The 12,711-nt window shown below is 40.7% G+C and overlaps 2 protein-coding genes across 3 annotated transcripts; one reads left to right on the forward strand and one right to left on the reverse strand.

The window, feature by feature from the left end:
* Nucleotides 1–1,395: 1,395 nt before the first annotated feature.
* Nucleotides 1,396–2,076, reverse strand: LOC308100382 (uncharacterized protein; the record flags this gene model as incomplete). Its single annotated transcript, XM_080449407.1, has 1 exon — nt 1,396–2,076. The coding sequence occupies one exon, from the start codon at nt 2,074–2,076 to the stop codon at nt 1,396–1,398; it is 681 nt and encodes a 226-aa protein (XP_080305533.1).
* A 6,720-nt stretch (nt 2,077–8,796) lies between these two features.
* Nucleotides 8,797–12,235, forward strand: fuom (fucose mutarotase). 2 transcript variants are annotated; one of them, XM_080448989.1, is made up of 6 exons: nt 8,797–9,025; nt 9,619–9,687; nt 10,702–10,779; nt 10,942–11,021; nt 11,157–11,230; nt 11,785–12,235. In XM_080448989.1, the coding sequence occupies exons 1-6, from the start codon at nt 8,944–8,946 to the stop codon at nt 11,849–11,851; spliced, it is 450 nt and encodes a 149-aa protein (XP_080305115.1). In that variant the 5' UTR covers nt 8,797–8,943; the 3' UTR covers nt 11,852–12,235. The 2 variants fall into 2 exon arrangements, with proteins under 2 accessions (XP_080305115.1, XP_080305114.1); XM_080448988.1 differs by having other exon boundaries at nt 10,702–10,775; nt 10,935–11,021.
* The last annotated feature ends 476 nt before the right edge of the window (nt 12,236–12,711 follow it).

Below are 12,711 nucleotides of genomic sequence, written 5' to 3' on the forward strand. Positions count from 1 at the left end.
GCTAGACAATGGCCTTCATCATCATCATCATAACCTTTATTTGAACTCTGACTACAGTTGAGGGGCAGGCCCTCATTTTCAATGTAGCACACAATAATCAACAGGTAGAGAAATTAATATACAGCAATATTAAAAGGCCTTGTCATGACCTTTAAAAAATAAAATCTTGTGGAGCACTTTGTAATCGCTCGTCTGAGTTTTACTTACTTAATATTTACAGTACTTAACTTGCAGTCACTCAATGGAGTTCATGTTTCAATTTTACCCATAACTGATCTCAGTGCTTTCACCATGCACTTAGCTCCATCTAGTGTAAAAACCATGAACTACGATCAGTACTATGAGAATCGAGGTTGTTTTCAGTCCCTGTTCCTGGGCTGCTTTTACTGTTAGACAGGTAGCTTCTGACTGTGTGCATAGTTGAAAATAAAAGCTGCATTTGAGCTCTAGTTTTGAGATTTTACTTCAACTTCAATAATATCCCTGTAGATCTTGGTGCATCATTGAATACAAGTCAACAGGCTTGTTGACTACTTGAGTTTGCATTCTTGGAAAATGTTAACTATTCATAAAAATGCACAAAACTCAGTAATGTAGATTATAAATGCATCAAAGTCAGAAACTGTTGGGGTGCCATTTTCATTTTTACAGCCTGAATCATGTGCATTTTGAAGTGAGAATACTTGTTAGCAAGAAAAGTACTGTACAATTTTGGAAAACAGACCATATCAGATTTTGCTAGAAAAAGGAAATGCAAGAATCGTATCCAAGTAACAGACAAGGAGATAATGCAGGATGGGAAGGGGACGCAACTGACGTCACACGAAATCACCAAGTAGGTATACAACAATTATTCACAATATCCACAATGAATATTGGCTGAATTATGCAGTGGTGGTTTTAGGGCCTGCATGTGCACATTAGCTCCTACAAAACATCCTTTTATACATCTTGAAAACATCTATGACCGATAATCTAAAGCCATGGTCACGTCATAGTCATACTGTACCCATAAGGTCACTCGGGGCCATACATGTCGGGAACGATGCAAGTCTGGAATACATGCCCCACCTGTTATGCAATACCTGTTATCTGATATACTCGCTGTACCTGTTGTCAGCTCCACGCACATTGCGTGCTTCGTGCCCCCCTTTCGTTTGCTTCCTTCACCCTTGACCACAGCTCTTCTAATATCGGTTTCTTCTTTTTATAGGCTTTTATGGAAGTTGGCATCCTTATTTGTTGCATTAAGTCTTATGGTCAGTTTTTTCCCATTTTTTTGATAGAGCAGTTCCACTAGGAAGTTGAGGGCTCCCGTCCCTTTTGGCCTCTGGTACTAACAATTATAATGACGCTCTGGAGATGTAGTTGACTGTGGCTGTAGTAGGGCCGTTCTCATCCCTCTACAATCCTACGAAGGATGTCACCCAGGGAGCCCGTGGCTATCTGGAGAGGAGTCTTCTCCTCTTTGTTTTCAATATAGATACTGGCTCCATGTTCAACCAGCAACTTGGCTGCCTCCACACGTTCCTCATCGCATGCCAGGTGGAGTGGCGTATTCCCTTGTGTGTCCTGGATGTTGGTGCCGGCGCTTTGTTTGAGAAGCAGCTGAATCAGCTGGTGGTTGCCCTTGGCTGAGGCTCTGTGCAATGGAGTAGACTGCAACTTGTCCATGACATTAGGGTCTGCACCATTCTCCAACAGCACCAGAGCTATTTCATATCTGTCTTTAGAAGCTGCATAATGCAGAGGGGTGCAGCCATTCTGATTTACAGAGTTCAACAGAGCTCCTTTGGTTATTAGAGATCTCACTATGTCCTCTCTGCCTGCTGATGCAGCAATGTGAAGAGGAGTCCAAGAGGCATCATCTTGCAGATTCACTTCAACACCCACATCCAAGAGAAACTGCACTATGTCGGTGTGTCCAGCCGAACAGGCCCAATGGAGAGCGGTTCTATGATCCTGGTCTGTTTTGAAGGCAAGTGTTTCATCTATTAATATGCATTGCTTTACTTGGTCAAACTGTCCCTTGTAGGCAAAATCGCAGATCTCCACATTTGAAATGGAACCCTCCATTAGAGAAGTTTATCCTTTTCAGTTATCAGAGTTCTCTAATAGTTTCAGTATCTGCCGATCTATGAACACGGCATCTACCAGGAGGTCGAGGGCTCCCGCTTCTTATGGCCTCCAGGTACTAACAACCAGTACCGACGTCATAGTAATGTCTTGTGATGTCACATAATGTCTTACACGTAATCCCTTTGTTGTGTGATGTCAAAGATGAGCAACTGGCGTGATGTCATATCTGAGTCTTGTGATGATAGCTCCTGTAGCAATTTCAAACTGCTGAGTCTGGTGGTCTGTCTATTTTCATTTCATTACACAACCCCATGGTTTTGTAGATTTATTTGAGTATAAGCAGCTATTTTCAGATTCGCTATAAAATAAAGAAAGTAATAAGAATACCTCAAATTGACACCCTACTCCACCACCAGTCAGCTGAGCCATTAGACTGACAACCACACAGATGGAAATAAAGATGTGACTCGACAGGGATCCAATTGTTGTTGAAATAAATGTGTGACAGAAGGAATTGCCGAGCCGGCACAAAACAAAAAGGAAGTTTTCCGTGTTTTTTATGAGAAATTGAAGGCAAGTAAATGGTTTTGGTTATGTGTTTGCTGGTAAGAGATTTTGATTAAACTACAACGGGGCATAATGTCAACCATTAAAATGCATGTTTTACTGCAATGGCAGATATACAAGTGCAAGAACTGGTCAATTTGCAAACCCTTGCAAAATGTTCTAGGAACTATAAGTTTTGCCAAATATTATACAATCACAAATCTCTTGAGGGTCCAACAAGTTGTTAAGACAGTGATACTGAAATTGAAAAGACCTTCGTACATACCATTAGCAGTAGCAACTGTGGACAAAAAAACCTCCAAACTCGTAAAGACAAACATCGTGGTAATGGACTGCTGCAGCTTATCATCGATACCTTTACCATCGTCGTCTTTTCCTGAATGAAGTATCAAGAAGGGTTTGTCACTTACTCATACAGGTACAAGCAGCAAAATGTTGGTTGCACATGTTATGCAGAGACTGTGCTAACACAACACAAGATGATAATAAAAACAAAAGTAATAGTACTGGATATGAGAAATACAGTTCAAGTACAGGTAGAACAGCAGTATGATAAATCTCTTAAGACAAGTACAATATCTAGTATGTTATATCTTTAGCAATAGTGGAAAACACAAAAAAAAAAAATCTCAGTCAGTCCCCATTTAACGATATAATGCTTTTAATTGACCTTCAGACATTTCTGACCACACATTTAATGATAAGTGAAGATACTGACCTGGAGAATAGAGATCTTTTCTCTGGTCTCTCAAACGAGGATTTTGAAGATGAAGATGGGTCCAGGACTCCAATCTTGTATGCAACCACATCCAACTAAAACATAAGAAAACACTGCTTATCGATCATAGCTTAATCTTATCAGATAACACAGGGTATTCAGTGGCTCCGAATAGTCTTAATCGGTAAAATATTAGATCATATTAAAGCCTTAGTTACACCATAAAAAAAAAGAAAGAAATAGGATCATGTGCTATGATTGTTTTAAAAGTCCCATACATTATATTTTTCTCCCCAGATAGTCAGAATTTATATTTATTAATATTTATTATTCATCAAATGATTGACTCATTGTTAGGTTTAATTATTAAATTACTGACTTATGCTATATTTGCTTTATTGTAATCATCATCCTATAATAAGGTGTAAAAGAAATAGTAGCCATCACTGCCACACTGGTAGAAAACGGTTGCCCACCCCTGGGGCTGAAAACCTCCCCTGTGTCTATGTCTGCATCTCTCTTCTGTCTCCTGTCCCCTCATCGGAGGTGAGATGAAATGACTTGACCTAGGCTCTGACCTCCCTGCCTCATCCTTTCTAGCTCCCGACACTTTTCCCAGCTGCAGCAGGTGCCACATCTTTCATTGACATCAACATCAGCAATGACATCTGTCTGCCTTGCTCAGCTCTCCCCGACAAACCATCAGATGCCTGATTAGATGCACCTCCCACACACCTAGCCATGGTTCACATGACGCTCTTCTGTCCATGACGCGTGATTATGAATCCCACCAACGTTATAGGATATAGACCCGCCTTACCTGTCTGATTGGCTCCCTGGCAGGCATACTGTAGTTTTACAGCGGTTAGGGTTAGGGTTAAGGTTAGGTTTAGACATAGTCTTACTGGGGTTAGGGTTAGGTTTAGGCATAGTTTTACTGAGGTTAGGGTTAAGGTTAGGTGTAGGCATAGTTGCAAAAACGAGAACTGTCAATCACAGCGACTACTGGCCAATCACAGTGAGTTCTGCCTAGAACTGAATAGCGCGTCAAGCACAGTCATGTTTCAGGGCTACTCCCACACCCAAACTCCCTCCACCCACCACCACTATATCAAGGTATATGGGTCATCTTTGAGGTTGATCAGGGACCAGTTACTAGGTAGGGGAGGTAAGTCCGTCATGGGTAACGGGTCCTCTTCGGAGTTTGTAGTGAATACAGGTCCAGTGGGTACCTAAACATTCTGGGCACCTCGCAATTCCGGCGACCTCGGAACAATGCGGGCACTGGGTATGTTTGCTGTCTAGGCACCAAAACCGAGTCCTGGGAACATTGGGCACCAAAACACAGTGGGCACCTGGTATTTCTGGGCACCAAAACCGACTAGGCCTCTGGAATGCTGGGCACCAAAAACACAGTGGGCACCTGGTGCAATTTGATACCATGTTTTTACCCACTTCATATTCATATGGAATCTGTTTCATATGAATTTAGTTATTACAGTCAGGGTTATAGTCAGTGGGTCTCAAACTTTTCAGGCCGCAACCCCCCAAAATAATCATACTTGAACTGGGGACCCCCCTCCCTGATAAGCACTTGGAATGTAGGAGTTAAGGCATTACATTTTCGGTTCCACAGATACATATTGTGAAAATAGCCGATCTACAAGCTCAAAACGCCTTATTGGCCCACAGGTTGAGAACCAGTGGTCTCTACTCTACACAGGGTTGCTAAATTCTTACATTGTAGAATATGCCTGCAACCTCGCCTCGGATCCAGATGGACCAACGGAGGTGGGTCCCACTCCGCTGGCTACGCAGCTCCCTCACCACCAGCATCATCACAGCTGCAGAAGATACGAGACAACAGGATTATAAACAAAAACCAAAACACCTCAGCTAGCCCGAGCCAAACGTTAGAAATTACCTGTTACGGTGACGCATGGTTTAGCTGTTTTTAATGCTGCCATGATGACGCATCAATAATACAAAACTTCAAAGTGAGTCAATAATGGCCCCGATTCCTTTAGTAGGCTATTATAGGCTGGTTTGTTCAATGTTCACTCTTTCAATTATTTTCTGGTCCAACATTGAGAAAGTAGCCTACACTAGCTAGCCTAGTATCAACAGTAGGCCCAATCCTCCAATCACAACTCCCGGGTCTACAGGTGTTTCTCAACGACAGGTCCGGGGCCGGGCCGGGGTCCAAATAGAGCCTTACAGGGTGCTATGTTTCCATAGGAGCGCTTGTTTTTGGCGGAGGCGACGGAGGCGCTCTGAGAGTGTACAAATGGAACCAAATGGACCCTCATGGGTCCATTTGGTTCCATTTGTCCTCTCTCGGAGTTACAGACCCATAAGGGTCCATTTGGACCCCCAGGTGGTCCTCTGACCTGACAGAACCAGTGTAGTAGGTCATCGTAGGCCAGCGCAGCAATGGCTCCGGGTCAGCGGAGGAACAAAAATAATCAGTTTGATGGAATCAATCATTGGCCACCAGATGGAGCTAGTACACTGCTATACAGTCAAACTATATGCCTACTTCACACTTCACAGAAAGAACTTGTGCTTATTCGCAGGGTTTTTGTTCGGGAAGAACAAAAATTATATAGGCCTTTGGCATGCGTTATAGGCCTGCCTACCGTATCATTAGACTACTACAATGTGATAACCTTTAGGCCTGAATGATGATCTGGCCAAAGGATTGTGATCATCTACCGTCCATCAATGCTTAAATTAGCCCAATACATTCTCTTACAGCCTTTAGCGAGAAAATTGGTCACAATTTGTATTCGTTAGGGGCCATTAATCAGAAAATAGGCTACTATCAATTACTTTTCACATCTTAGAAATATAACTGTCCATATCTCAAACGCTATCAACCACCATGTCCTGGCCTATAATTTAATTCAGAAAGCAATTATTTTAGAAACCTATTTATTACCTATTTTATTCTCTGCAGAGCAGGAAAGTAAACTAATGTTGCTATAGCCTACTGCCAATGTTGCAGTATAGCAACAGGCAACCAAGATAGGCTACAAAAGTGTCCAGACTGTAGACAACAGGCACAATATTTGACTGATAGCTTATGATTAATAGGTATGATATAGCCATAAGCTATGTCTTGTTAATTTCCAGTAAATTAAAAAATATATATATTTTCATCAGAATGCATCTAGTTTTTTTTGCATAGCCTATCCCTGAATATGTGCTCTAAAAATTAGCACACACAGGTTTTGAATTTAAATCCCCCAAATTACTCATAGCCTAATTCTTAAGCAATATTCAGGCCTGCAGATTTAGAAAACAAAGGAAGACAGATAATATACAGTAGGTGGTCTGATTGCCTTCTTATTAGCTTACATTTAGGATATTTTTTGCCATTTCCTTGGCGTTAAATAGAAGATTTGGCCAAAAAATATATATATAATACAAACAATAAAACATAATAGTTCCACTTCAAAAGTAACGAAAACACCAGAACAAATTTGGTTATAGTCTGTGCTTTCTTTACACAACAATCATCTGAAGGCACCTTTTTTTCTCCTTCAGATCTCAGGGTTTCTTATACTTTCTTTGCAGAAAGGCGCCCCATATCTTCACAAAGCCCATGGCCTAATTGATTTTTATTTTCATTGAATTTTCCCCTTGGAGCTTGCTTTCTTGTGTCAGCCCCTGGAACAAAACTTCCAAAAGGGCAGGCAAAAAAAAAACGTCGTCTCCTCTCTCAGCGGGGAAGCACAACAGTCTGGAAAAGAGGCTCCGCTTTGAGGCTACCGAAAGGTCAAAATAATAAATGTAGGCCCAATTGAGGCTCTCCACACACACACAAAAGGGGGCAAAACGTTACATTTTGGCAGCGCTGGACCCTCATAGCGTGATAAACTTATTTAAAGAAGGCGAACTAAAGGGAAAACAGCGTGAGTCCTGGGAGGCAGAAAGGCTGCTTTCAAACCGACAGACAGGCTTGGCTCATGGAGTCATGGGGCCTTTTCTTCATCTCTTCACTCTCACGGTCCTCTTCCATCTTCCGACCACGCAGCTCCACACGCCGTCACACAAAGCGCATCATTTTCCTACAAATTAAACTAATAACTTGATCGAAAAGAAAAACACATGGAACTGAAGCTATTTGCCCTTCATTAGCAGCATGAATTCATGTTATATTATGAAGGAGGGGAAAAAAAATCCAGGCAGATAGAGCTTTAGACCTAATCCGATTTTAGGCTGTTATTCTTCATGGGTTTAAAGATAATCATTTTGCCATCCAGTTGAAAGTCGCTCTTGCTGAATTTCAATTCAATTCAAAAGGAGCTTTTCATTAGGCCTATCTCACATTCTTGTCACCGCGTGGTAGTGGCTGAATAACATTCATTGCCTTCTGCTTTGAGTTATGCCCATCCGAGCGTGTTAAGAAATAACAGCCTATCTATATAGGCTAAAAGGGTTACGTTTCCTATAGCATAGGCTGATGGTGAGGTTAGCTTACAATGGCATCATTTTATTATTATTATTATTTGATTTAGAAGAAAAGTGAGAATCGTACACTACATTTGCACGTACACACACACACACACACACACACACACACACACACACACACACACGCGCGCGCGCGCGCGCGCGATGCAGGACACATATATGTATGTATATGTATGTATATGTATGTATATATTTTTTGGTTTTATTATTATTTTACATTTATGGGCACATAGCCTATACTGTATTTGTGATGGGGCAAACATGGTTCTATAGGCTACTTGATATAATAACTTAATTATTCAACATGCATTTGTCTAAAAACATTTATTTTTTTAAATCAACCATGTGTTACAGTCAGACATTAAGGCTAAAATGATTAACACAAAAAAAGTCCTGGGGACTTGTTTCCATTGTGGTCCTATGTATTCAATTCATCAACATAGCCTAAAAATAACACAATTTGGCATCAACAAATACAAAACACTAAGGAGAAAAGGGAAAAATCTACAATCTCGAGTCATGAGCTTGTGGATCAGCTATTTTCACAATTTTTGCCTCTTTCTTATATTATTTGACAATTTGGCCAATCTGACCAGTTTTTATAGTTATAGTTTTTTTTAAAGTAGTACTTTTGATGCAGTAATGGTCTTTTTCTTTTCTTTTTTTAGGTATCAAAATGATCCTTAAATTGCCACTTCACTGTCATCTGGGGAGTGGGGACCCCCCTAAAAAAATCATGTGGGGGACCCCCCTGGGGGTCCCGACTCACAGGTTGAGAACCACTGCTGTAGCCTACTTGTTGTCTTGATTCATGTTCATGCGCCGTAGTGCAAAGAGAAGGCAGTCCTTTTGACAGCTGACCAATCAAATCCCGTTACATTACACACGCGCCCGCACCCACACACGCGCGCACCGTTTCCGTATCCGTTCAGTCTAGTTTGTAGAAACAAAAAAGGAACGGATCTTTTACAACACGTTTCGTCACCCATAACTCATTTCCTTACTCCAACCACCATAAAAAAAACACTTCAACGAAGAATGTCTTTAGCCTACTGACAGCTTCGTTGCGACAACTGAACTGTACTGCTGCTGCTGCTGCCATGGTACTGAAAGGAATCCCCTCTGTTCTGTCCCCAGAACTGCTGTATGCCCTTGCTCTAATGGGCCATGGAGATGAGTTGGGTATGCTACTACTGTATATGCTCTTTAATTATGTGAAATGAACAGTGGTAGAAAGTAACTAAGTACATGTACTCAAGTACTGTACTTAAGTACAATTGTGAGGTATTTTTTACTTGCCTGGAGTATTTCCAACTTTCTGTACTTTAACGTCGACTCCACTGCAGTTCAGAGGCAAATATTGTACTTTTACTCCACTACAATTACATAAATGGGACATTCTGCATAATGAGTACTTTGTACTTTTGGTACTTTAAGTACATTTTGATACCAATACTTTTGTACTTTTACTCAAGTAAATTTTGAATTCCAGCCTTATACTTGTAACAGAGTATTTCTACATTGCAGTATTGATACTTTTACTTAAGTAAAACATGTGAGTACTTTTTCCACCAGTGGAAATGAAATACACAAATGTCCTATAATGATGCTAGCATGTTATCTGCTCTTGTAGGTGGATTGTGGAAGGAGGAAATAGCTTATTGCTGGTTAGAGACGTTTAGAGAATATCTCTAATAGAGATAGTTAATTGTTTACAGTGGAATCATTTAAATCTTGTGCTGAGCCTAAAAAGATTTACTATTGTCTTTCTGTAGTTCTTGGTGACGCCAATTTCCCATCATCTTCCGTTGCTGCCTGCGGTCCGAAGGAGATAAGAGCTGATGGTATGTACTATGTGTTGGTGATGGGCATGAGGAGAGAGAAGATTGGGGCCAGTGTTGCCAGATTTTGCGAAATAAACGAGCAACCTATGAAAGCAAGGCCAAAATAAGTGGTTATATATAGGGCAGGTGGCATTGTGTGATGTTGTTTTAGAGCAGGGGTTCTCAAACACTTTCACGTCAAGGTCAAGAACACCACAAATTAATATGTATTTATTTGGATCCCCATCTGAAAATTGTTTGTGCCAGTGATCCCAATAAACAAGATCTTTTGAAAATAGCAGATCTACAAGCTTACTACACATCGAATCGCGATGCGTTGTGAGCTTGTAGATTGGCAATTTTCAAATAGCAGACGTGGTTAAACCGCATGAAGCAAGCCCAAATAAGCAACTACACTCTAGAAACGAGCCCAAAAAAACACAACTTCCAATATTTACAGGAAAACAAGCTCAAAGTTGCTTATAACGAGTAGACTTGGCAACACTGATTGGGGCTCTTCAATCATACTTCGATTTGCAGTGATGGAAGAAGTACTCACGTGTTTTACTTAAGTAAAAGTAGCAATACTCCAATGTAGAAATACTCTGTTACTCTGTTTAGTAAAATTCCAGTATTCAAAATGGACTTGAGCAAAAGTACAAAAGTATTGGCATCAAAATACACTCAAGTACCAAAAGTAAAAGTACTCATTGTGCAGAATGTCCCATTTCACAAGTTCAAAATGGAACCAAATCTTTTGAAAAATCGGCTATTTTCAAATGGCCGAAATATATATAGGACTGAAGTGGTTAATGTATGTTTTGTGATAATAATCTAAACCTGCAAAGTAAGTAGTATAAGTAAAAGTACAGAACATTTTAAATACTGAAGAAAGTAAAAATACCTCAAAATTGTACTTAAGTACTGTACTTGAGTAAATGTACTTAGTTACTTTACATCACTGTTGATTTGTGGATTTCGTTGACAGTGACACACCTGTATATTGAAATGATCAACCCTCTCTGATCCTCATAGGTATTGGAATACCAACACTCCTGGAGGCCATTTTGAAGCTCTTTCCCCTGGATATGTACCATGCTCCTTCACCAGTACGTTCCTACTACACATTACTGCTTAAAAAACCACTGAGTGTCGTCTTGCTGATTACATTGATGGCTACAGCGAATTCTGCTGTTTTGCCATTAGTATTGGGTAATATCCTGGATATCGATTTATTGATGTATTATTGTATTGATCTGTTGCACCAGGCTGCAGTCATGAAGCCGGTGGAGTTCGGTTTGGAGGTCCCTGTGTGGGAAACGTACAAACACCTACTGGGTCAGGCTGGACTTCAGGTGTACCCTCCCCACCACACACACGCACACACACGCACGCACACACACGCACACACAAATAATCTCACATACACATGCTACGTACTATGGTCTGTAGTATGAGAACTATATGTGTTGCTTCATATTTCTATGCAGGCAGATCTTGAAAAAGTGGAAAGGTTTGCTTTCTATGAGCGAGCCAAGAAAGCCTTCGCCGTGGTGGCAACAGGGTGAGAATGTGCTCTGTGCTTATAACAGCTATTTTCGTCATACTGGGGCAAACATTCAGCGAAAAATAGCAGATCTACAAGCTCACTGCTTGTAGCTTGTAGATCGGCATTTTTGGGCTGAGAGATTTGGGGTAGAGGGAAAAAAAGCAGCGGGCCAAGTATGGAGCCCTGGGGGACACCGGTCACCTAAGTATACTGTATAGGGTTTAAGTGATTAAAAGGAAATAAACATGGACGTACTGCAACATGGAGAAACTATTTGTAAATAATTGGTCAATGTTTCTTAATACTGTCCTTACTGATTGTATTGCACCAACCTCACAGAGACAATCATAGGCTATGTGCAAATGTATAATACCTTGTGCTACTCGAGACCTTTATTTGCTGGGAGTTCTGATACCGTCACAAGACAGAGATTATGTCTCTGTGGGGTCTGTCTTTCACAGTGATTACATTTTGTTTATTTGATTGTGCAAAAATGTAGCTGCTTAATTAACATATTTATTCTTTACAACTTATCGTTGTGAGTAACAGACTGTTTCATGTGTGCATAGGGAGACCGCTATCTATGGGAATCTGATATTGAAGAAGGGGGTCATTCCGGCTGAACTACTACAGTGACATTTTGTTTGACAATATTGTTATAAGACAATTATGATCATATAATAAACAGTTTTACACTGATGAAGATCCATTTGTGAACAAAACGTTGAACCTTGCAATAAACAATGGGAGCAAACTTTTACAATAAAAAAGACTTTTACAATAGCTTTATGCTGGTCTTCTGTTTGTCGTGCTACTGATTACAAGAATTTATGTGCATTCTCTACGTTTCATATTCATTGTCTGTTATAAACATAAGTCGCTACTGTTCATGTTTTGTTTATTGTTTGTTCTGTATAAAACATCTGAGTTTTCTAATTATTTCCTTCTTGTGTATTGAACAAATACGTATACTGTGTTTAAATAATACAAAAATAAATTCCTTACGATGATACACTGTGATTGTGTGTGGAAGGAAATATGTAGTCATCATTATTATTATTACAGATTTTATTATCAAGATGGGTGGGGGAAATACATCAGCCATTAGTGGTATGTTTGCCATATCCATTTCATTGGATATGGCAAACGGAAGCGTTTAGGTCAGTGGTGGTAAATATCATCTAGGCTTCCTCTGGCTGACTGTGCTCACCAAACTCATAGGTATTTTTATAAGACAGCGGCTGCCGTCTCACCTGGACAGGTGCAGATCCATCAGCAAAGACAGGCTTGAGCAGGTCAGCATGGTACAAGTCGTCCATGTCCTCTTCTGGACGCAAGTGAAGTCTGACCCCACCTACTAGGGGCACAAAGTCCACTTCCACCGGTTTGAGTGCGTCGACGTGATACAGATCATCCATGTCATCCTCTGGTTCTGTGTGTGCATGGACCCCTGTTCCAGGTCCATTCTTTGCCACCAGGGGAGCAAGATACCCACG

Source organism: Gymnoscopelus braueri, assembly GCF_963280865.1.
Source record: "Gymnoscopelus braueri genome assembly, chromosome: 14".
In the NCBI taxonomy this organism is placed as follows: domain Eukaryota; kingdom Metazoa; phylum Chordata; class Actinopteri; order Myctophiformes; family Myctophidae; genus Gymnoscopelus; species Gymnoscopelus braueri.